General features: G+C 50.7%; 1 protein-coding gene and 1 non-coding gene across 2 annotated transcripts; one reads left to right on the top strand and one right to left on the bottom strand.

The window, feature by feature from the left end:
• Positions 1 to 513: 513 nt before the first annotated feature.
• Positions 514 to 25543, bottom strand: ANKLE2 (ankyrin repeat and LEM domain containing 2; the record flags this gene model as incomplete). The annotated part of the gene is made up of 13 exons (XM_029921644.1): positions 514 to 2163; positions 2475 to 2606; positions 3236 to 3881; positions 4255 to 4439; positions 5260 to 5366; positions 7306 to 7478; positions 8915 to 8981; positions 11275 to 11397; positions 13729 to 13917; positions 14001 to 14194; positions 15245 to 15451; positions 18490 to 18963; positions 25390 to 25543. Coding segments are annotated over 13 exons (2841 nt in total), but the record flags the coding sequence as incomplete, so codon positions are not given.
• Positions 18007 to 18110, top strand: LOC115278587. The gene has a single exon (XR_003902991.1). It is a non-coding gene; the product is annotated as a small nucleolar RNA U13 (small nucleolar RNA).
• Positions 25544 to 25545: the final 2 nt, after the last annotated feature.

Genomic DNA, 25545 nt, shown 5'->3' on the forward strand with positions numbered 1-25545 from the left:
CTCGCTCTAGAACAGCCTGGCTCCGGCTTTCCCCCAGGCAACGACAGGGGGACTTCCGTGTCCCTCGTGCGTCAGCCATCGCCTCCTCTGAACTGAAGAAATTACATGCCGCTTGTTAATGTCACAAGACAGGTTTCCCATTTCCAAGGGCGACTATGAAATCTGTGCTAGCTCAACTCTAAGTTTTTCACAACCATATTAGGAATGAAAGGGTCCAAAAAACAGCAAATTCACCACTATCAGATTAATGTACTGTTTCATCACAACACTGCTTAAGATTTTACTAACCGTACTTTTCCCAGACACCGGTGAGAGCAGTCTTTCTGAAAGCTTAGAATAATTACCATGTGGTTTTAGTAATAATTTCATTAAGTAGTTTAAAAAACAATGCAAAGTCACTTTAAGACACATGATAATACATTCATTGGGCGCAGGGCCACCTTCTATAAACAAATGGAGGAACACTCAAAGACAACCTAGAACTTCAGAAAACAAGAACCACAGTCTGCAAAATTAGGACAGAAACACTTTTAATTTCCATCTGGATATTTACAACATAGAGGACAATACAGTAAGATATTATAGAAAACAGACTGCCACGGTGAATATGCTATCTGTATTCTAATTTCTTTTGAGAACAAAGATGTCTTTTATAAATGCCACTGGCTGTTAGAATACAATATATTTTTCTGTGTTTTAGCTAGATTGTCACACTAGTGAAGACACTCTATGTAACAACCTTTAAAATTTTTAAATCTAAATCTTGATTCCAATATTCTTGACCTGTCTCAACACATGAAAGAAATAAACTTTTATTTTAAACCCAAGTTCCAAATCAGAGTTTTCATAGGGAAAAAAAAAACCCTCACACCTACTTAGTATCACTGTATATTCTCAAAAAGCAAGTTTCAGGAAAATAAAAAATAATTTACCAAAGGCACTGAATATGGGAAAAATCGGGAGAGCTTTGCGTTTTGGATGGAACACTGGACACGCTCACAGAGCACCAGCAGCACACACCGGGGGAGGTCACAGGTCAGGTGTCAATCATGGCAGTGGTGCTAAAGTGGCTCCCATGCTGCAGGCAGACCCCCACCCCAGGAGGTCACGGCCAAGGGAAGCTGACATGAACGCACTATGGTAACTGACCAGGATTCAGAGACGCACCTCTAGTTTCTGTACTAAAACAGAACAATTTTACAAAGGAAACCCAAAGGAAACAAATCTGAAAATACACATTTGAAAACCGGAGAACAACTTAAAGATTATTTTATTCACATCACCCTGGCGAGTAAACAAAGTAACTGCAGGTGCAGGTCTCTGAGGGCTGCTGGTCTGTCCAGGGCTGGAGACAATTCTTAGGATCCCTGTCGACTAGAGGGGTTTACTCCTGGAGAAAAGCTAGTGTTTTCCTCCGGTCGCCAGTTTAATGTTTGGAATGACCCAAACAGAAATGTGGCTGCAAGTCTAAGACGTACTCAAGGTTCATGTACTCCCAGACATCCACCCATATCAACTGGCCTACCCTGCTGAGATCTACTGGCAAAACAAAGATATTCAATCATGAACTAGAAAGTCCAAGACTCCTTCCCAGAAAAGGAAGATGGCACAAAATTCATCTGTTCTAAGAACAGAGCCGAAGTGAGAGCGCCACGGGAGGGGCGCCACCGCCCGCCTGGCCACCCCAACTCCGGCACACGTGACCTGCCGTCCACCGGGACCGCAAGCCTGCGTCGAGTACAACTGCCAATTCTCAGAAAACCTGTATCCAAGTCTGCTATCGTCAAGTTCTCCCGAACACCAGAGAACAAGTTTTATACAAACAAGTTGCATTTTCTAAAATTCTTTTAACTCTCAAAATGAGAACTAATAAATTAATCAGAATATATTTTTTTGGTAGAATTTTTGCAATAAACACATTACCCTTCTTTCTTTACAAACACATAAAAGACGCCAGCAGCTCAGAGCTGCCCCTACAAGGCCGTGAGCTGGGCCGGGTACGCCATCCTGCGGAGGCGGCCCCCGCCTGCGGGGCTATAGCGCCCAGGGCTGCCCAGGCCCGGGGAGGGGGATGCGGGGCCGGGCCTCCCAGGGCTCCTCCCTGGGCTGCCAAGCTCCGGCTGCCGACACTCCAGCCTCCCTTTCAGCGCGGGGCTCGGCCAACTGAGGAAACCAAGAAAGGTCTGTCAGCACAGACGGCGCAGTGGGCCCGCACCCCAGCCCGATGAGCTCTGTGGGTTCATGGCACACGCGCTCTTCCACAGGAGTCCTGTGTGGCCCTGAGCAGGAGCCCGGCTGCCTCCATCCTCTACCCCGACCTTGTCAACAGCACCCGGTCCCCTTCCCCCACAACTGCAGAGCCCTCGTCTGTGCAGGCAGCCACACGCCAGCACACATGACTCAGAACCAGACCGTCTGGAAGCTGGCCACCAGCAGCCCCCATGTAAGAGACGGGACGCTGCAGGCCCACTGACCTCTGTCTGTCCGAGGGGGAGAAGCACAGGACGGCGCTCTTCCACCTGTGGACGGCTGGGTACCGCTGTGGGTCCACATCCGTACCCTCCAGAGCTGCCAACACATCCCGATCCAGTTTGGATGGCTCCTCTCTGGCAGGCAGAAAAAAAGGAAAGAGAAAGCAGAAATACCCATGATTAGAAACACAAGACGTTCAACACCACGACGTTCTGAACTCAAGGGCTGTGAGCAGGCGCAGAGCAGCAGCACAGAAGTGTGGACAGCTGGTCTGTTGCTGCTACTCGGGGGTCGGCCGTCAGAGCTGCGGTGAGGGCTGTGGGGGACAAAGGTGGCGGTGGCCGAGAGGACATGCCGGCCCACCGGAAATGCCATTCTGACCATTTCTACCTTCAAAGGTCACCAGTCAGAAGGCTGAGACTCCCCCAGATGGTCTTTCTTCCTAAAGCGCACAGAGTTCGGGTGCAGCCTCCCCAGCACAGCAAGACGGCAGGCTGGGCTGGAAGGGAGAGCACGTCTCCCACCAACTTGGAGGGTCACATGCCTCCCATGCACCACCCCCATACCCAAGAGCTATAAACTCATCAAAGACACAGAAGCCAGAAGCACACATCCAACCAGGTTGTGCAGAGAAAAAAGGTTTAGGAGAATTAAGGCAGCGCTGCGTGCTCCCACATCCACCTCCACGGCCTCCCGTGGGCTCCCACGTCCACCCCCACAGCCTGATGCCCACCACCACGGCCTCCCACGCACCCCCCCATACCCAAAAAGAAAGAGCCTCTGGGTGGGTTCCTTCGCGGCTGGGACCCCCGAGGGCTCTGGGGATGGGGAGCCATAGCTCTGCTGCGCCTGGTGCCCAGAAGGGTCAGGCCCCAGGCGTATCTTAGCAATGCCGGCTGCCATCTCCCTCTCTGTCCTCCCTTGCTCCCTGCCAAGTGCGTCGGCAGCGGGAAGCTCTAACGAGTCCCTCTCCACCGCGGCTGCTCTTGATGTCAGCTTCTTCCTCTCTGTAGTTCTCATATTTCTATTTGAGGTCTTAGAAAAGTTACTTCCTAGATCTTGCAAATTCAGTTTATCGAACTCCACAGTCAGGCCTGGGACCGGTGAGAGAAGGGCCTCCTCCCCACAGGGGGCCTCTGGCCGCCTCCTCCCCAGGCTCTTGGCTCCGCTCAGGGGGCTACAAAACCCATTCTTGCTGCTGTGGGGACTGGCCAGGGTGGAGGCTTCTATGAGGTCGGTCTCCTGCCCCAAGGGAAGGATGTCACACTCTGAGTCCCCAAAAGTGCCAAGTGGGGGCCGGGTGTTGTTTCGAGCTGTGTTTTGCCGATTTTTAATCTCTTCCAAGCTCAAGTCATCATCTTCGTCCAGAAACGCCCTCACAGAGATGGAATTGCTGCCCTTCTGACGGCCTGCAAGGGAGAGGGACAGCTGTTCAGAGGCGCGGGGGAAGCGGTCTGCGACATCGTGCAGCACTGCTGCACGTGCCCATGACCCGCAACAAAGCAGCCTCGTTGGAGGCCACCTCCTCGGCCTCCACGACAGACACGCTGCTCCCCGGAAAAAGCCTAATGGAAACCACAGCGTCCAAACCCAGCACCCTGCCCTCAAGTGCAGGAAAAGGAGAAGGAATCCAAGGTCAAGGGCAGGCACACGCGGTCCTGACGCTGGCCGGCACCTCTCATGACGCACGAGGACACCGGCAGTGCCACGAGCACGCGCAAGGAGCAGCGGAGCCACAGCCGCCGGACAGAGTCCCAGACCCGTGACCCCGCACGTCCTTACCAGACACGGAGGTGTCCCAACGGCTGGCTTCGTTTTCTCCCGAGTCTTGTACATCGTTGCGCGCTTCCTGGGGAGCGAGATAGTCTTCTAGTTTCTGCAGCCCCTCCTGGGAAGCCAGGTCGACGAAGCAGCCCAGGAAGTCCCAGTGCTCGGCCCAGGGGTACCCCAGCTCACGGGCCAGCTCCCTGCAGGAAGAAGGCCGGTCCATCAGTTAGAAAACCAGTTGGAAAAAACACCCACAGAGGTGACTGCACAGAAAACAGCCACTTTGTGCTGTAAGTGCCCAAGTATTACCTGTAATCCTGGTTACGATTTTCATTTTACCCTAAATTTGGGGCCAAGATAACACTTTGCATTTTCTAAAGCAGCCCAGGACCAAGCGCGGTCTCGCTCATGAACTGTTACACTAAACACGCTTCGGTCATGGCAAGGAGGCCCGGCCACCCCACTCACGCCGCCACCGACTCTGATTTTGGCAGAAGCAGAACACATAAACATCTGGAAGTTCTTTTTGGGTTCAATGTAAACCTGAGATTGGGCATGTAATATATATATATATGGGGGTGGGGGGAAGACGAGTATTTTGGGAAAAGGCTCTGAACTCAGCAAAGCCTTATTTGATTGATGTTGTGCATTCAGCATCTTGATTGTGGGGAAAATGGTTTTTTTTCAGGGACTTTTTACTAGTGGTTTCTAGCCACACCACATCTTGTGTTTTATTTCCTCCTTTACTGCCAAGATGACACCCGCTGTATGACACGTCATACAAAACACAGTGACACCTGGACACACCACCCGAGTCCCACCAGGAGAGCGAGGGCCAGGGCGGGCACGCCTGCTCCACAGCACGGGAGACGTTTGCAGGAATTACACCTCAACGAAAAGGCTTTAGCCCCCAGCGAATGCTCCCCAGGAATGGTGCTGTGAAGGCAGCGGTGGCCGCTCGCAGCGCAGATGCGCGCGGCATCCGGAAGGAAAGGCCGCTCAGCACGTGCCAGCAGGTACCTTCCCACTCTCTCAATGCCTCTCTCTGGATCGGTCTTCCTGACGTTGTGAAAGAAGCCCGCTCTCTCTCGAGGTGGGGTCTTCCAGAGCCTGCGGAAGTCCTCTGCCTGAGGAGGAAACAGACAGAGCTGTGTGCACCCAAGTCACAGCAGAACGTGCAGAACCCGCCACGTTCCAGAACCTGCTGAGCGTCCCCTCCTCACACCCCCGGGCCGACGCGCCCCCCAGCCTGGTAGGCGGGACAGGCCTCAGGGCCGCACTCACACCGTGGCATAAAGGGACCCTGGCAAGGCTCCATGGGGGTGCAGCTCTGCTCCCTTCTAGGCGCCCAGGCTGGGCCGGGAGAGTCAGAGCTTGTGGCTGGGGCCCGAGGCCAAAGCCGCACCTGAGGCCGACACTGCCCAGATGCCACACTCAGCCTCGAGAACTTCCCTGTCACTCAAGAGGAAAGGAGTGCGTATGTTTTTAGGTCACTCTTGAGTCTTATTTTACACAAATGAATCGAATCCTAACTAATAACACCTGTTTTTGGAGACACTTCTCTAACTGCACAGAATTATTTAAAATTATTATTATTATTATTGGAGTGCCTGGATGGCTCAGTTAAGTGTCCAACTCTTGATTTTGGCTCAGGTCATGATCTCACAGTTCCTGGGTTTGAGCACCATGTCGGACTCTGCACTGATAGTGTGGAGCCTGCTTGGGATTGTCTCTCCCTCTCTCTCCATGCTTCCCCTGCTCACAGTATTTTCTCTCAAAATAAATAAATTTAAAAAAATAAAATTATCTTTTTTTACATTCTGTTAAGACGGTAGGTTCTCATGTCAAGTGTTTTTGTTTGCTGGTTTGTTTTCAAATCTGATTTCTTTAAGCAGGGGTGCCTGTTAAGCGTCTGACTTCGGCTCAGGCCACAATCTCGCAGTTTGTGGGTTTGAGCCCTGCATGAGGCTTTATGCTGACAGTTTAGGATCTGGAGCCTGCTTCAGATTCTGTCTCCCTTTCTCTCTGCTCCTCCCTCACTTGCACTTTCTCTCTCAAAAATAAACTAACAAAAAAATACTTCATTTTTAAGTAACCTCCACACTCAACATTACCAATGTTGGGCTTGAACTTACAACCCCGAGATCAAGCTCCATCCATCAAGCCAGCCAGGTCCCCCTTTATTTAAAAAAAAATTTTTTTTAGGTTTATTTATTTTGAAAGAAAACAAGGGAAGAGCAGAAAAAGAGGAAGAGAGACAGAATCCCAAGCTGGCTCTGCACTGTCAGCACAGAGCCCAACCTGGGTCTTGAACTCACGACCCTGACATCAAGACCTAAGCTGCTAACAAGCAGTAGATGCCCACTGACCAACCCAGCCAGGCACCCATTTAAAATTATTATTATTTTTTAAATTTTTTAATGTTTTATTTATTTTTGAGAGAGAGAGAGAGAGAGAGAGAGAAAGAGAGACAGCGTGAGCAGGGGAGGGTCAGAGAGAGTGAGACAGAATCTGAAGACAGGCTCCAAGCTCCAGGCTCCGAGCTAACTGTCAGCACAGAGCCCGATGCAGGGCTCGAACCCACGAACAGTGAGATCATGACCTGAGCCGAAGCTGGACGCTTAACCGACTGAGCCACCCAGGCGCCCCTAAAATTATTTTTAACAAGAGGAAAAGATGACACACAGTGTATGAACTACAGTTTGCAAAGGGCAGTTTCCTAGGGCCAATACAGATCCAGGAATCTGTGAGCAGACCGCCCAGACAACCCTGCTGGCACTGGCAGGATGGGACCAGCAGGTGACAGGGCGCAGAGGACGGCCAACCCAGGTGGCCTGCGCCTCTCCCGCGCACAGGCTCGCCTCCGCACCCGCTCTGGCTGGCGGCAGCGGAACAGGGCCAAGACGCTCTTGTTTCTCCAGTGGTGTCCTCAAACCCTGTCACCAACTCACCAGGATTCCACGAGTCCTGGTCTCAAGACCAGACACTAAGCAAGAGCTGGAACAGCTGGCACGTCTGGTGGGGACGGCCCAGGAGCTGGTTCTAGAAGCTTCCACAGTAGCTCACCTTGGATGGGCTTAGGGGCCCTGCAAAGGCTCGCAGGGTCAGAACAGGGTCTCTGGGGCCGCCTCCACTGTGGCTGACGTGAGAGGTCTCTGTCACCTGGTCTGAAGACCACAGCTCCCCGATCACTGGCGACGACGTGTCCTCAGCTCTCAGGAGCGGCACATAGTAGTGGCCTGGGAGGAGGAGACACGGGCTACGGCATCTGCTAGGGTAGGTCCCGCCTCAGTGCGGTCTCCAAGGCCTGAACACCACCCGGCTTTGTCAGCTACTCAGTGAGAAAAACGCTGCAAAGGCTCTGGCGCCAGAGGCCCAATCAGCCACTCATTCTTCCTCTGCTGGGAAAATGAGGGGAAGGCAGGAAGGGTGGCCTCAGACACTCGTTCGCCCCCAGGCACTAAAAAGCCGGGGCCTGTGTAACAACATTAGCATAAAGGGAGCTTAAGAATTGTTAAAAAGAGAAAATTAGATTTTAACTTCTTTTTTAATAAAAAAATTTTTTTAATTTATTTTTGAGACAGAGAGAGCATGAGCAGGGGAGGGTCAGAGAGAGAGGGAGACACAGAATCTGAAGCAGCTCCAGGCTCTCAGCTAGCTGTCAGCACAGAGCCCGACGCAGGGCTCGAACCCATGAACTGCGAGATCATGACCCGAGCTGAAGCCAGATGCGCAACTGACGAGCTGCCCAGGCGCCCCTTCAGTACAATCTTCTATCACTGAACACTCAACTCCGAACAGACCTGGTGTCACCCGACACTCGTGTGAAATGTGGAAGGAACAATGGTGGAGTGTGACGATGTGCAGACGGACCGCCGTGGCTGTCGGGTGCCAATAAAACTTTATCTACAAAGGAGGTGGTGGGCCAGGCAGGCATCTGCTGACCTTCACTTTAAACGGATGTAACAGAAACTAAGAGAGAAGGAAAGACAGCGAACGGGGCCACCCGACTTCCAGTAGAAGATGCAAGGAGAGGCACCTGTGCCGCCACTTCGGAACACACGGAAGGAGCCGAGAGGAAGCCACCAGCAACAACCATTTTCTGAAACCAGCCATCTTCATGCTTCTGAGGCTTCTGACCACAGAAGGCTGGCCCGGAAGACGGAGAAGAGCCCCTGAAGCCCTGATCAGGAAGGGCTGCCCTCAACGGCTCATGGAATTCAACTGCCAGCCTAGAATGCTAAGGTCCAGGGCCGGGGTTGGGGGAGGGGGGGCTGCAGGAGGAGGCTGCCCCAGGGGTCAGGCGAGGACAGCCCAGTTCTACAGGAGCGGCAGGGCTGGCGGCAGTGGGCAGCACAGGAAAGGGCTGACGGGGAGCCATGGACAAACCAACTGACTGCCAGGCCCAAGTGCTCCAGGAAGGGCCCCTCCCACTCTCTCCTCTGACACGGCACAGGCCTTTCCCCGGGAGCAGGGACCAGAGAGGTCCTGCTGCACATGAGACAAGCAGAAATCACAGGGTGACAGAGCAACAAAGGACAGACAACCTGGGTCTCTCGGAAGAGCTCCAGGCTTCAGAGGAAGGACAGCCGGACGACAAGGGGCAGTGAGCTGGGGGTTCAGGCTGCCCCTGAGAGGGGATCCGCGCCCAGGACGCCGGGCCAGGCCCCCTTACCCTGTAAGTACTCCCGGATCCGCTCCTTCAGCTCCACAGACTTATTTTTGCTTCTTTCACAAATGACCTGTTTTAAAAAGACACAGTATGTGAACACTTAAATCTCAATTTGTCACATTTTATCACTAAAACAATTTTATAGAAGCAAGTTTGAAGACAAAACAAGGATAGTATCCTAATGGTGAACATTTCATAAAATCCACAACCCCAAACCCATGTTGAACAGTACAATCTTTCTCCCAAAATGTTCTATAAAAGCTGCAGGGGTCAGGACCAGAAAAACAAACCCTGTGGGTGAATTTTGTTTTCCTTCTTCGTGCTACCCTACGCTTTCCAGTTTTCCGCAAGGAAAGGCATGTTCAGTCAGGCAAAGACAGGCACATGGTACTTATAATTTTTAGCTCTATGGGCTCCAAAGCCTGGGGGCCTGTCTGTTGCTCTTGTTTAGATGGGTTAAAACAGAGTTCCTGATTTAGCACAGAACATAGTGTTTTATTCTTGCTACTCCAGGAATCACCTCTCTTCCTTAGAGAATCGTAGGATGTTCCAAGAACATTTTTGCTAGAAATAATAAAAAAACACAATAACCTTCAAATAAGGAACCGCAAAAATACCGTCTCCTGCTAGCTTGTGAAAAAACTAAACTATACCTATAAGGAGTGCAACTATTTTTTAAACTGTGTAATTGATTGGGAGGAAAGGCAAATGCTTTTAAGAATACCAGTTACTGGGGCACCTGAGTAGCTCAGTCAGTGAAGTGTCCAACTTCAGCTCAGGTCATGATCTCAGTTTGTGGGTTCGAGCCCCACACTGGGCTCTGTGCTGACAGTTCAGAGCCTGGAGCCTGCTTCCTATTCTATGTCTCCCTCTCTCTCTGCCCCTGCCCCACTCGTGCTCTGTCTCTTAAAAATAAATAAGCCTTAAAAAAATATCTTTTAATTTAAAAAGAATACCAGTTACCAAAGACCATCTTATGTTGAAAAAAACATACATACCTGTGCACACAGTTGAGTCATACACACATAAAAGTAACAGTAATTTCTGAGTTACAGAATGATAAATCTTACTTTTGCTTATGTGCATTCTACTTTCTATAGAAAATGGATACTATCTTTGTAACTATAGCAACTACACAGGTGGCATCTGCTACCGGATTAAGATCCTTACAGATTCCATTTCAAAGGGCTGGCTGACCCACGTCAGCTCACCAACAGCTCTGATACACGGTAGAAATCACCCAGCTTTCAGCTTCTGTCAGGTCTACCTCCCTCCCCATCTCACCTCTGCTCTAAAGCACATTTTACTCAACTGCAAATCCCAATCATGACAAGACTTGTACAGGTCAGGTGAGAAGATGTGGGAGGGGCTTCGGACAACACCTGGCACATAATGAGCTGAACACGTGTCGGCTACTTTCAGTACCACCACCCTCATCACTACCACCACCACCCTCACCACCGTCACCACCACCACCACCCTGACCACCCTCACCACTACTACCTCACCACCCTCACCACCGTCACCACCACCACCACCGTCACCACTACCTCACCACCCTCACCACCGTGACCACCACCACCACCGTCACCACTACCTCACCACCCTCACCACCGTCACCACCACCACCACCCTCACCACCACCACCACCCTCACCACCCTCACCACCGTCACCACCACCACCACCCTGACCACCCTCACCACCACCACCACCACCCTCACCACCGTCACCACCACCACCACCTCACCACCGTCACCACCACCACCACCCTCACCACCGTCACCACCACCACCACCTCACCACCGTCACCACCACCACCACCACCGTCATCATCACTATCATCATCTCCATCGCCATCATCCCCCCTCCGTCATCACCACCACCAGCAATATCATCATCATCTCCTCTCTTTTCCAGTTCCCTGTTCAACTGAGGCCTGTATGCACAGAGGAAGCTTGATAAAAAGCCAGGAGTTATGCATGTGACTCAGTAATCAAGGTTCTAAGATGTGCCCATGAAGCAAACATGTTCACACAGTTACCTAGACTTCACAGCAGCTCTGACTGAAACTATAATTTTGTTTTTTCATGTCTAATACTATATAGTACCAGCAATTTAACGGCTACTTACAGGGGCACCTAGGTGGTCAGTTAAGCGTCCAACTCCTGGTTTCAGCTCAGCTCACGATCTCACAGTTTGTGAGATGGAGGCCCGCATCGGGCTCTGGGCAGACAGTGTGGAACCCGCTTGGGATTCTCTCACTCTCTGACTCTCCCCTACTCATGCGCACCTGCGCACATACATGCACATGCTCCCTCAAAATCACAAATAAATAAATTTAAAACCAAAAAAAGATACTTACATCTTCAGGAGTTTTATTGTATTTATTCCTTGGGTTTTTTACAATCAAAGGGTGTGAAGAAAGCACGCTGACCACATCCGCATTCCCAAACTTACAAGCAAAATGCAGCGGCGTGTCATAGCCCTGAGAGAGGAGCAGAGAAGAACACTCGTTTCTCTGTCTCGTGAGGCTGCTTCACGATAAAAATAGTTAGCACCACAAACAAAACCGCTCAAAAACAAAAGACTATAAAAAGACATTGTTTTTATAACTGAGAAATAACTGGCATGTTAGCACTTACCCTCACTCAAAGCCAGGGCTTGAGGCCAGCCCAGCACCCCAGCTACAGGTACCCAGGCCCAGGGGGAGCTCAGGCCCCGGGACAAAGCCACATGAGCGATGCGCGAAAGGTGAGGTACAGAGATGGACGCAACACCCAGAACAAAACAAGGTCTGTGGACTTGGTCTGCACCCAACTCTCTGTCACAGCTAATACCACAGTATATGAGACTCTCCCCTCCTGACCTTAGGACGCTTCTCAGTGCTCCCCGGATACCTTCTGCTGAGGCCTACAGATCAGCGGGCCTTCTGGAAACAGCATCCCTGAGCCCAAGAGCTGCGGGGCCCCCCTCGTCCAGGTATCCGCACTTGGACGGCCATGGGCGCAAACACAGCACACCCAAAACAGAACCCACCCCCACCAACCAGGGCCAGGAACTCAATCCCGAGGTCGCCTGTGATTACCAAGGACGGCCTGTCCCAGCTCACAAGTCCCCTCCCTCCACGTGCTGGCCTCCCCTCAGCCTCTCGAGCAGGCTGAGACTCCTCGAGGGCCTCCCCCAGAGGGGACCCAGCGACTCCGTGGGAACCAGTGCCCTCCAGGCAGCACCCGCCCCCTGCTGCGCACCCCAGGACCACCTCGCCACCCCACACACCTTCCCACATGCACCTGGAGAGGTCTGGGTGTCTGCCCGCAGCGGTGATGACACACCCTGCCTCTCGTCCGTCCGGGGTGGCAAGCGGCCTCAGCCGAGGGCCAGCCACCCCGCTCTACTCGTGTCTGTGGCCACGGTGACACAGGACGCACGAAAGGACTTGTGCTCCCGTACAGCTTCAGTTACCAAAACAGGCTTGCCTTTCCTAGATCTGCTCTAATGCATTCTCCACGTTAGGACTTTCTGGACTCATGCTGTCCCAGGGGCACTGGCTCTGTGGCCCGAGAGCACTGCAGTCTGACCTCCCTGCTCGGCCCACAGGGGTAGGAGGATGCTGGTCGCCGCGCAGCAGGGGTGTTGCCACTCAGCACCTTCTGGCCACCCCCCCGTCGCACCACCACACACCCATCTCTAACCTGCCCCAAGCTCTGCAAACTTGACCCCTGCCTCCCCCCACATCCTGCCAGACCCTCTTCTCCTGCCGGGAGCGGGCTCTGGTGCATCTCACCAGCGCTGGGCTCTGCTGAGCCTCTACTGCCGTCCAGCACTTTGATTCTACTCTTAGTGAGTTATGCTCAAAGATGGCCTGTAACATGTAATTTCAAGAATGTATTAAATGCTCCCTGTGGACATGCATAGGCACAATTTCTGTAAATACTATATTTTCTGTAGGGCACATACTTCTGTTTTGTCTTTCAAGTCGCACTTCCTGATTATACTAATTAAGTCAGGAATCCTTCCCTATTGAGTCTAATGCACAAAACTCTGTGCTCGTCTGTCTTCTTTTACAATCACTAATGCTTCCGTATAATCACTGCTTTCTCCCATACCTCCTCATAGAATTGCGCCAGATTAGCCAAATGTGTCTTCACTCCCCCTTTTCTCTCTTGTTAATTTAAAAGTTACCCTTGCTCTGCAACTGTAGAGCTGGATGAGTCTCATTCCATTTGTTTCATGAAACAGTGAGACAGGCCCCTCCAACACGCTTCTGTATGCCCTCTCCTGCCAACCACAACTTCCCCAACTCCCAGGCTTGCTCGGGGCTCACGAGTCTTGGCTCTAAGCTATCACTGGGTTCTGACTTATAGAACTGTGTGAAATTCTCCTGTTTAACAATTCTTACATAAGCCTTACATACCATTAAAAACCAACCCTTTGAGATTTTTAACTCCACAGGTAAGATTCCTTATATTAAGTGGAAAAAAAAGAAAAGATACACACAGAAGAAATACACATAGATTTTGGCATTAGCTCCGCCTCCCAGCAAAGCCCAACTCAGGCCTCCCTGGACAAAGGCCCGGAGGGACGTGTCCTTGCGGCAGCTCTGGTCACAGGTGAGACCCACGTGCACCCTGCCTGGAGGGGCAGATCTCCTGTGTGTGAATGGATCCCGTCCCCCTTTAAAGGCAGTAGAGTGCAATGAACGTGCATCTCCTGACCCACCTCCATGTGCACGGGGATGCGGGCGGGGGAGGGATGTGCCCAGGGAACACCGCACCTGTGGCCAGGCTGGCCCTGACCTCTCCCAGGGCACACTCACCGCTTTGTCAGGCGTGTTTAGGTACAGGTCGACAATGTAGCAGATACGCTGCTGCAGCATGTTCTGGTCGTCATCCGGGTACATGAGCCGCATAAACTCGGGGTTCTCCAGAGTCTCTAGGGTCAGCTGGCAGATGGAAGCCTGATTCTCCTTGGCAGCAACATGCATAACGTTGTACCGACATCCTTCCTGAAAGAAGACTGCAGATGTTGGCTCCATCTCCACTGATGGGCGCAGCCTTCTGACTCGAGCGGGGCTGGCAGCAGGCCTACCTGCACGATGGTGGGATTGTCCCCGGAGCCAATCAGATACCGGGGGTTACTCCAGGTGAGATCAGAAAAGGTGTCTTCCTCTCCCTTCTCCACAGCCTTTCGAAGTTTGGCAGTGAGGTCTTGAGTACGGGGGGTTTTGTAACTGTTGGCTCGCTCTTTGTTTACAGTTTCTGACTCAGATGAGTACAAACCATCTATCATGAAGAGACAGAATTTATGAACATGTAACTTCACAAACGTTTGCTCATCACCCATTATGTGCTACGTTGAGGGCACAGAAATCACCGCCACACAGTTTATCACCTACTCGGGAGTAACGAGAAGGAACGAATCAGCATGAACAGCACAAGGCGTGGACTAGCCACGGCGGAGTGGGGCGCAATGTGCCCCCCAGCAGGAGTCCAGGCGCGGGAGGCCAGAGCGCCTGCAGCCGAGGAGGCCGCCTGAGGGACCTCCACGTGCACGGAGCACGCCCGTCAGCGACGAGCAAGAGTGTTTGTTGTTGTTTAATTACAACACCTGGGAATGTGTGAAAACACTCTCTTGAGTATTTTCACAACCAGCAGAGGGGAACCTGTAAGTGTTCGAAATCACTGCGGTTCCATCGACGAAGCACCTGTGGAAGCAGAGGAAACCGGGCTGGCGCAGCATTGACCAAAGGCCGTATGTTGCAAGAAGAGGGTGTCTTGCCCGGGAGCCCCAGCAGCCCGGGACGCAGGACAGCTGTGGGCTCGGGACTGGGGGAGCCAGGCTGCTGGGGGCCCGCACGAAACCGCCCGGAAAGGCCCCACCGGCCGGACTCCGAGCACCAGGGCTCCGGGGGCCGCTCCGCTGCGCAGAAGTGTCCGGGCCCAAGCAAGCGCCGCCGTCCTAGAAGCGTGGGTGGCTTCAGGCGGGAAGGAGACAGGGCTCTGCGCCTAAAAAAGCCCCAGGGGCCCACGGGCAGCAGGGAGAGAGGGCCACAGAGGGAGCAGAAGGGCCAACAGTGACTCTGTCAGGTTCAGGGCCCACTCGTGCCCCACAGCCTCCACCCTCAGGGTCCCTGGTCCTTCTCAGACCAGGTGACTGACCCCACCTTCCTCCAGCTACTCCACGGCCTGGGAATCAGCGCTCTACTTCCTAGCAAACTGGACTTCTCGCAAAGGAGGAGAAAACCAGTTACAACATGTCAGGAAAGAGGGCACAAAACCCAACCAGGGTGAGAATGACAGCAGTGCCAGCAAGCGCACTGCCGCAGAACTCACCTCTCAACCCGCCCGTGCTCAGGAGGGGTGCTGTTCTCACGGGAGAAAGCGCTGAAGAGGCTTTGCTCGGAGAAGGAAAATAATCACAAATTCCTCTGGCAAATTTCTCCGCATCTTCTCTACTTGAAAAAGCTTTAAATCGAGATCCTTTGATCATTCTGACAGCTTGCAGTGCTTCCTTTTTATCTTCATAAACAAGAATCCTTTCTGTGTAGGAAAAGCGACAGAGAAATCACAGAGGAGTAAGCGGATGCAGCGCCACTGAGTGTGCACCTGAAGGCCCTGACTTTCATAATAAACAGCTGTTACCCACTGTCTGATTTCTCTTAGTATTTCAGACTTGTTTCTTAAAGATTTTAAGTAATCTCTACATTTAACGTGGGGCCTGAACTGACGACCCCAAGATCAAGAGTCGCAAGCCCCTCCAACTGAGCCAGGCAGGCACCCCAGTATTTCAGGTTTTTAATCTTGAAAGGCATTCTTTAAAAATGTTAACCTCTTTTTCAGAGACAGAGACGCCCGCACATGCACAGGGGCGGCGCAGAGAGAGGGAGATAGAGGGTCTGGAGGGGGCTCTGCGCTGTCAGCACAGGGCCCGGTACGGAGCTTGACCTCACGAGCCATGAGATCATGACCTGAGCTGAAGACATTCGTGAAGAAAAAGGGCCTTAGCGAGTCAAAACACAAGAGGACTGATCATATACATGGACATGGATATTTTATACACATGTGCAACTTTATTGGATCTAAGGATTTCATACTAAAAACTAAAACTCCTGGATTAACATTCTAAATAAAAATAATAACAAAAAAGCAAGTTAAAATTATGACTATGTTAGCAAAGAATATAAGAGAATTTTAAACATAAGTTGGGGGGTAAATGCCTAAGTGTGCCAAGAAACCCAGAATACATGAAGGAAAAGTTCCTATTACATAAAAATATCAAAGTTCTGTAGGTGACTATCACAATCAAGTTTGAGACTCAAAAATACATAAAATACAAATGACAAATAGGGAGGAAAAAATATTTTTTTAATAGGGAGAAAACAAGTTAATATAACAAAAGAATAGTAATGTCCATTGCCCAATAAAAATGGTTAGTAGATATGACCAAAAGAGTCATACAATTAATAATAAACTAAAACCATGTTTTTAAAAAAGTGACTTACAAGGCAGAGGTTTCCCTTATTCAAAAGAAAAAAGGAAAGTTCAATAACATGCAGTAAGGCTGACAGAACGGAAGTAAGACTTGTCTTTCTACAGATACCAAACCTTGAGTTCAGTACCGCAGAGAGGCTGGAAAAGTTTCTCCCTCAAACACAGTGAGTGCTAACACCTTTTGTAGGGCAATGGCTTTCAAAGTTTTAAAAATGCACACCTTTTGGGGCACCTGGGTGGCTCAGTTGGTTAAGCATCTGACTCCTGATTTTGGCTCAGGTCATGATTTCACAGTTCATGAGTTTGAGTCCCACAACGGGCTGTCAGCACAGAGCCTGTTTGGGATTCTCTCCCTTAGTCTCTGCCCCTCCCCTGCTCTCCCTCCCCCCACCTCACACACACACAGTAATAATAATAAAAACTAAAAGTGTAAACCTTTAAAAAATTTTTTTAATGTTTTTAAGTTTATTTTTGAGAGACAGAGAGACAGTGTGAGGAGGGTCAGAGAAGAGAGGGAGACACAGAATCTGAAGCAGCTCCAGGCTCTGAGCTGTCAGCACAGAGCCCGATGTGGGGCTCGAACCCACAACCATGAGATCATGACTTGAGCTGAAGCCAGACGCTTGACTGAGTCACCCAGAGGCCCCTAAAGATGTATACCTTTCGACCCAACACTTTACTTATCATTTTTATGAAAATAAGGTACATTTATATATAAATCTACATTAAACTTAAATTAAAAATAAAAACTTGAACATACACACACACACATGCACACACATATAAAACAGGAAGATTAGGAATGAGGCACCAACGCAGCTATAAAGCGGTTAATTGTAGTGAGTAAAATTTGGGTGGGGAGTAGGAAAGAATTTTGCCTTTACTTTCATACTAATATATATAGTATATGTACTTTATATACGATTTTTTTTACAAAAAGCAACTTTAATAATAAAAATAAAAAATAAATATAAATTGCATCATAACCATTTCTAGTGTCACTAAATCTTCTTTAAAAAATTCTTATGTTTGAGGGGCACCCCGGGTACCCAGTCAGTTAAGTATCTAACTCTTGATTTTGGATCAGGTCATGATCTCCTGGTTTGTGAGTCGGAGCCCTAAGTCAGGTTCTATACTGACAGCATGGATTCTCTCTCACCCTCTCTCTCTGTCCCTCCCCTGCTCGTGTGCACACTCTTTCTCTCAAAGTAAAATAAATATTTAGAAAATAATTACTGGGGTACTTGGATGGCTCAGTTAAACTTCTGACTTTGGCTCAGGTCATAAACTTGCAGTTTGTGAGTTCTACCCCACATCAGTCTGTAGGCAGAACCTAACCCTCTGTCCCTGCTCTCTGCCCCCCCCAACGCACACATGCTCTCTCGCGCTCTCTCGCTCTCTCTCTCTCTCTCTCTCTCTCTCTCTCTCAAAATAAACATTCCATTCTACTCAAGGTACATGATATGTCTAATCTCCTATTTTGGGTACCACCACGAGTAATATCACAACAGTGATAGTCTGGATTTCTGACATTCTCATCAACATCAGGCTTTCATTAATTCTTTCCAATGCTACCTAATCTTCTTTAAAATTGGAATTCATAGATCCTTTTGTAGTTCATAAGTGTGATGATTGGGTGTTCACGCCGTTGTGTGACATGTGCCACCCTTAAACCTTGTTACGACGCCGGCACATTACCCATCTGACGTAAAAAATAAATAAATAAATAAATTTAAAAAATTAAAATTGGAATTCATTGATGTGGAAAATTATTTATAGCCGCATTAGCCATTTACATTAACAAAAAAGGTGTGGTTATGTTGAGTAAAAAAAGAGAGAAGATTAATCAACAAATGGTCACCAGCCAAAAACTACTCGCAAGTGAAGCGTGTCTCACAGAATCCAATTTTCTTTTTAAAAATTCACACGCAGCTTTACAAATAATTCAGCAAAATTCTACATATAATGTTGACGACGGTTCATCTGAGGTGATGCAACTAGTGATTAAATGCTTCTCTGTAGTTTGTGATTGTGAAAGGCGCCTCCCCCTGCTGTCCATCTGCCCCCGCCAGGCACCCCCACATTACCGTTTCTGGCCGGGGGGTCCTCGTAGGCCGGGCACACCCCGTAGTAGAGAGGCGGCCCTGCAGGGGCGGCCACCGCGGCTGGGTGGCCGCTGGCCCCGGCGGCGGCACCGAGGAGCGGAGGGCAGGGCCGAGGCGGCCCGGCGTCCTCCTCGGGAGGGTTCAGGCCCACGCTGTAACCGAAGTCGCCGTCCTCAGCCAAGCCCACCTGCTCGGGGCGGCTCCCTAGGGCCGACTTCAGATTTCTCTGCGCGTCCTGGCTTCCGGCTGTGGCTCCCGGCGCGTCACAGCAAGGAGGATGTGAAGGCGGCGCTCTTCCGTGCTCGAGCAGAGCCTGAGCCAATTTTTTCTCAAAAATGAACCTTGTGGTTGATGTAATGGGTCCACATTTCAATCCGGCTTTCACGATTTCTTCTCTAAGGTCATCTGGATTCAGGAGTTTCAATCGAGCCAAGATGGCGTCCATGGTCATCTCACCTAGGCCCAAGACAAGAATTCATTTGACGCAGAGAAGTACATTGTTTTCTCATGAGCAACAAAACAACAAACACAAGTGTCAAAAACTCTGGCTTGTTTCATTTCAAGCCAATGTTTGTCCATAGTTTTGGTAGTCTGTGAACCCTCTATGAGAGCTTTCTAAAACTGTTTCCAAACTGATCAAAATCTAACCAAACTAAGACAAGCAATCTGTGGCTTGTCTGGGTAGGAATCTTAGAAGCTGGGACTGTTGTGTGACACAATCACACTAACTTTCACACTGGGGGAACAGGCACATCATTTGTTGCCACTTAGAGTGTAATTTGGAACAAACCCAAGGAAGGCACTTGAATAATATCCGTCAAAAGTCCAACTCTAGAGATCTAGCCTCCAGACGCCTTTGTACTTTATTCCATAAGTGAAGGGAAATTCTGCAAAGATTTAACCAGAGGAGCCACCCAGACAGCTTGGCAGTCAGTCACTCTGCTAATACTAAGTAGCTAATGTTAAATGTTCTGGGGCTTTCCATGTGCCTGGCTCTGGTGTAAGGGCACTGCCCAAAGTACTTGGCCGGCAGGACTCCTGTGTGGCAGGTATCACACTGTTCACCCCCCTTCATAGCTAAAGAACCTGGATCACAGAGACACTGAGCAATCTGCCTGCGTCACACAGCCACTCAGCAAGTGCGCCTGAACCGGAGCATGATCTCCAATCAACACCTCTGCAGAAACAGCAGGTAGAGCCACAGATCACAGGTTTAAGCGTGGTCAGCAAGAACTGGGGAGAAGGAAGAAATACTGGGGCACAGACTAGAGTTGCTATAAGAGGGCTGGAGGTCTAGAGGACGGATGGATTAGATGCCATGGGGAGGGGCCTACAGCCCTGCAGTCGGTCTAGGATGACTCATATTTCCGGTCCAGATGCCTCGGAGTGACTTCACCGGAGGCAGAGAGTACTGGCGCTAAAAGAGACGGAGACTTAGCACCGAGCATCAGAGACATCTTAACAGAGTGGGAAATACTGATGTGGGAGTCATAAGCACATAGATGGTGGGTGGCTCTACTACCAGTAATAAACCCGGAAGAACAAGGTACACACCCAAAGGCAGTGAGCCTAAGGTGAATCTGAGTGACAATTGAGAGAAACTCCTGGAGGAGGAGGAGAAAGAAGTGCACACACTGACACGTCAATGACACCAAGGAGGAGAGGGTCATAAGAGGTGTTTATAGATGAAATGACGGGACATCCAGGACTGACTTTAAAACCCTCTAGTAGGGGGACCCCTGGGAGTACAGTCGGTTAAGTGTCCAGCTCTTGATCTCAGCTCAGTTGAGTTCAAGCCCCACATCGAGCTCTGATGGTGTGGAGCCTGCCTGGGATTCTGTCTCACCCTCTCTGCCCCTCCCCTGCTTGTGCACCTGCTGTCTCTCTCTCAACATAAATCAATAAAAATTAAAAATAAATTTAAAAAATAAATTACTCCAGCAGGAGAGCAAAGGAGGGAGGCAGTGACAGATAAAACAATATCCACGAAAATATTAACACCTGTTGTAGCTGCATGATGGCTACAAGCAAGGAGTTCTTGTATTACCCTATCTTTTCTGTGGATTTCTTTTTTAAAGACTTTTAATGCCAGGGCACCTGGGTGGCTCAGTTGGTTGAGCCTCTGACTTCGGCTCAGGTCATGATCTCACGACTCAAGGGTTTGAGTCCCACTTTGGGCTCTGTGCTGACAGCTCAGAGCCTAGAGCCCGCTTCAGATTCTGTTTCTAAACATTAAAAGTTTTAAAAAAAACTTTTAATGCCACCTTTCCCCACCCAACTCCAAAATTTCAAAACTGGCCATTACTTATTTGCAAAGGGGATACTGGCTTTCTAAATGATGAATGTACCGCACCACCCCCAAATCTTGAAGGGGAGGGCCTAATGACCACAGGACTCCACCTAGGGGGGGGTACCCAAGCAGATTCCCCACATACCTCCATATAAGAGCAACAAAGGGGGGGCGCCTGGAGTAGCTAAGTTGGTTGAGCTGAGCCCCTGACTTCAGGCTCAGGTCATGATCTCATGGTTTGGTTGGTGGGTCACCCGTCGGGCTCTGTGCTGACAGCCCAGAGCCTGGAGTGTGTCTTAGAATTCTGTGTCTCCCTCTCTCTCTAACCTTCCCCTGCTCACCCTCTCTTTCTCTCTCTCTCTCTCAAAAATAAATAAAACATTAAAAAATTAAAAAATAAAAGAAAATGCCTTGAACCATCCTGTGTTGACTGTTCATTAAATAAAAACCAAGAACTGTTATCTATTAAAAAAAAAAAAAAGCACACCAAAGGTGGCCCAGTGATGGAAACTGAGGTGAAAGGTACGTGCAAGGGGCTGGGACAAGTGGGGCAGATGCACGACTAAAGAGGAGCCACGCCCACTCCATAAAGGCCCCATTTTCATACTGTTCCTGTGTCTTCGCCCCAAAGCTGCCTTTCTAATCTGGGTTTGGAAGGGGTTTTGTCCTTGCAACCAAGCCAGCCCAACACAGAACAATTACATCACATCATACCACCAATGTTATGTAAACTCTAAGCCTCAGTTTCCTCATCTATAAAATGGATATAATAACAGCTCCACCTCTCAGGCTACAATAAGAGTGAGATAAAATAATACACATAAAGTCTGTGCTGCTGGGCTTGAACGGATAAATTATCCACCACTGTCAGTTTTAGTGATTAGGTTATAGGGGTTTATTAATTTGTAGTACACATAATATGCTAGAAAGCCAAACTGAATGAAAACAAAATCGCTGCTTTAATACACTGCTTAATACACACTGTAAAATATACAAGTATCTGCTCACATGTACAAAATAAAGAATAAAGCAGAAACTCATGAGCTCAGTTACCCGTTGAGGGTGGAGTATGGAAAATGGACAGAGGGCCAGCACACGGGGAAAAACATCTCAGAACATTACTCTTATATTCTGACTTTTAGAAACTTGTTTGCGGGGGAGGGGGGGCCTGGGTGGTTCGATTGGTTAAGCATTTGACTTAAACTCAGGTCATGATCTCATGGCTTGTGAGTTCGAGCCCCGCGTCTGGCTCTGTGCTGACAGCTCAGAGTCTGGAGCTGCTTCGGATTCTGTGTCTCCCTCTCTCTTTACCCCTCCCTGCTTGTGCTCTGTCTCTCTATGTCTCTCAAAAATGAATAAACATTAAAGGAAAAAAAAGAAACGTATTTGTGACTCACATACTAAAAAAGAAAGAAATAAACAAAAAGATGGGGGAGGACCTTCAGGGGGAACACAAAGGAGACAAGAGAAGCACAGCCGTGGGGGAGGACCAGTGATTGGCTGCACCCTACAGGTCAGCGACCCTGAGGCTGCCTTGCACCTGCTCCGGGGCTCAGCAAACTACTGGATACCCTGTGGCTAAGGAGTCCGGTTCCTCACTGGCAGAAGGGAGTTCCAAGCAAGGAGGCTAGAAACGGGAGGAGCAAACGTCCACGAAGGACCACAAGGTCTCCCTGACATGCAAGAACAGCTAGAGATCCCTCCAGACTCTGAAAAACCCGGTGGGGCCGGATTTGGCCTGCAAGATGTGGTCTGCCGACCCATGGGCTGGAATGCAAAGTCTCGCCGAACTCTGACTGACAGAGGGACAAAGATGACACTACAGGAAACCCAGTCAGGTCCGCAAGACGAATGATGAACACCCCCAGCCTGTCCTACTTAGAGGGATTATGTAAGCTACTAACATCAGGGGACTACGTGAGTGGTATAGGTTTAACTTTTTATTTTGAAGAAAAAAAACGGTAAACACAAGACAACAGTATGGGAAGTTCCCGGGGCCCCATCACCTGGCCTCCTCCCTCACTGGTGACATCTTACACGTCGCAGCGCCGCCCCGAGATCAGGCCACCACACTGGCTACGCCTCGGCAGCGGCCGCACGACTCTGCTCTTCTCCGTGTGTACTTCCACGGCCGCCCATCCCGGGGGTAAACTCATAATCGCTCACTCAACCGTCCCCACGACAAAGACGTCCCAGAGCCCCCCGCCGCCCGTCCCCAAGCCCTGGCAGTCACGGACTTGTTCTCTTCCGCTGTCATCTCTCAAGGACGTTATTATAAACGGGATCATACCCTCAAAACCGTCTCAGACGGGCTTTGTCCGGCAGCACATGGCTCCTGAGCCGCACCGCCACCTCCTTCCTTCTCACCGCTGAGGAGCGGCCCTCGGCGGGAACGCCCACGTCTACCATCCTTTTACCCCCTGAGAAACGTCTGGGCTGTTTCCAGTTCTTGGAAACTACAATTACAAGTAGTTACAGGCATTCACATATGGGTTTTTGTGTAAAACTAAGTTTTCATGTCTCTAGGATAAATGCCCAAAACTACCGGGCACAGTTACATTCTTGAGGAAGCGCCAGACTGATTTCAGAGTGGCCGCCCCTGTAGCAGCTCCACCAGCAGTAAACGCGAGACCCGGCTCCTCCGCGTGTCCCCCAGTAGCTCGCGTCCTGGCCATTTTTTTTTTAGTCAATTTAATAAGTGCAATATCTCACTGTAGGTTTAATTTGTATTTCACTACTGGCTGGCTATGTTGAGCATCTTTTCACAAGTACATGTTTGCTTCATAATAGTTTTTAACTTTTTACAAGTCTAAAAAATGACTTCAGGGACGCCTGGGTGGCTCAGTCAGTTGAGCATCTGGCTTCGGCTCAGGTCATGATCTCGCAGTCTGTGGGTTCAAGCTCCATGTCGGGCTCTGTGCCGACAGCAAAGAGCCTGGAGCCCCATTCAGATTCTGCGTGTTCCTCTCTCTGTCTCACTCTCAAAAATAAGAAAACATTAAAAAAAAAATGACTTCAGGGACACCTGGGTGGCTCAGTCTGTTGAACGCCCGGCTTCGGCTCGGGTCATAATCTCACGGTCAGTGGGTTCGAGCCCCTTGTCGGGCTCTGTGCTGATAGCTGGCTCAGAGCCTGGAGCCTGTCTTCAGATTCCATGTCTCCCTCTCTCTGACCCGCCCCTGCTCATGCTGTCTCTGTCTCTCAAAAATAAACGAACATTAAAAAATGACTTCAAAATAAAAACCTAAAACTTAAAAAAGAAAATTTTAATAATAAAAGACAGTCCAGGTTGGTGGAATCAAGCCCTGCACTATCAGTGCAGAGCCTGCTTGGGATTTTCTCTCTCCCTCTCTCTCTGCCCCTCCCCTGCTTGTGGGAGAATGCAAGTGCCTCTCTCTCTCAAAAACAAATAAGTAATCTCAGAAAAAAAAAAAAGGGCACCCCAAACCCTAACCTCACCGCCCAGCACACTGCTGGCCGCCCACGTCATTTAGCTTTAGCACCTGGGCGGTGTGCAGTCTTGGTGTCCTGCAGCTACGTGGCAGAGGGCTGGCAGTGTAACTGGACGAATCGACGTGCTATTTTCTCAAGAATCCGGCTAAAACTGTCTCAACGAGATGAAGAGAGGGAAGCAACCCAAGGACGGAGGGAAAGCGGGGCCTGGTGTGAGCAGGCCTACAGTCCAGCCGGCCTCCACCCTCCACCTGTGTGCTCTCAAGGTGGGCCTTCCTGGGGCCCCCGTCCTCAGCTGCAGGGCCAGGACACCAGAGAGCGGCCATCCGTGGGGACCCTGTCGGTCATCCCAAGATGGGCTCATTAACTTTACTTTCTGCTAATGAAACGTCATCCGCCCATCAGAACACTTAAGGAACTCTCACCGTTTCTCCAAAAAGCAGCCTGATTTTTCTGGCAAGAGGGGGAGCTCAATGTGAAGGAGCTAACACCTGCAGGCCCCCCACCGCAGCGCAAGCACCGCAAGGAGATGCCCACAGACTCCAGGACCCTGGAGAAGCGCTCGGTCAAATGAGGGACCCAACGGACAACTGCCCGGAGACAGGGGCCCAGAGCTCCCAGCTTTCCTGTCACTTGTATGTGAAGACGCCAGGGTTTTATTCCAGGTCTTTTCCAAAACACCACATCAGGCCTGCAAACAGGAGAGAGCTGAGGCCCCGGGAGGGGTGGGGACCCAAAGCCAAGAAGCGAAAAGGGCCCAGGCCTGGTGAGGGGAAGGGACCAGGCCATGCGAAGGGAGGGGACCCAGGGCCGGGGAGTGAAAGGGACCCGGGCCGGGTGAGGGGAGGGGACCGAGGGCCTGGCGAGGGGAGGGGACGCGGGCCTGGTGAGGGGAGGGGACCTGGGCCGGGAAGTGAAAGGGACCCGAGCCGGGCGAGGGGAGGGGACCCAGGAACAGGAGTGATAGGCACCCGGGCGAGCGGAGCGGACGCGGGCCTGGTGAGGGGAAGGGACCCAGGGCCAGAAGTAAAAGAAACCCAGACAGGGCGACGGAAGGGGACCCAGGCCAGGAGAGAGAAAGGAACCTGGGCCGGGCAAGAGATGGGGAGGGGCGCGGGCCACCGGCGGACGGGCCTCACCTGGGTCCAGGGCCGAGTTCGCGGCCGCGCCGGGTGGCGGGGCTGAAGGCCCGCTCCGGCCCAGGCCCTGCGGCCACTTATCCAGCCGCCGCACCAGCCAGCGCACCGCGATCAGCAGCACGGACGCCCCCAGCAGCTCCCAGACCAGCGCCGCCC

This window comes from Suricata suricatta, chromosome 14 (genome assembly GCF_006229205.1).
Source record: "Suricata suricatta isolate VVHF042 chromosome 14, meerkat_22Aug2017_6uvM2_HiC, whole genome shotgun sequence".
In the NCBI taxonomy this organism is placed as follows: Eukaryota; Metazoa; Chordata; class Mammalia; order Carnivora; family Herpestidae; genus Suricata; species Suricata suricatta.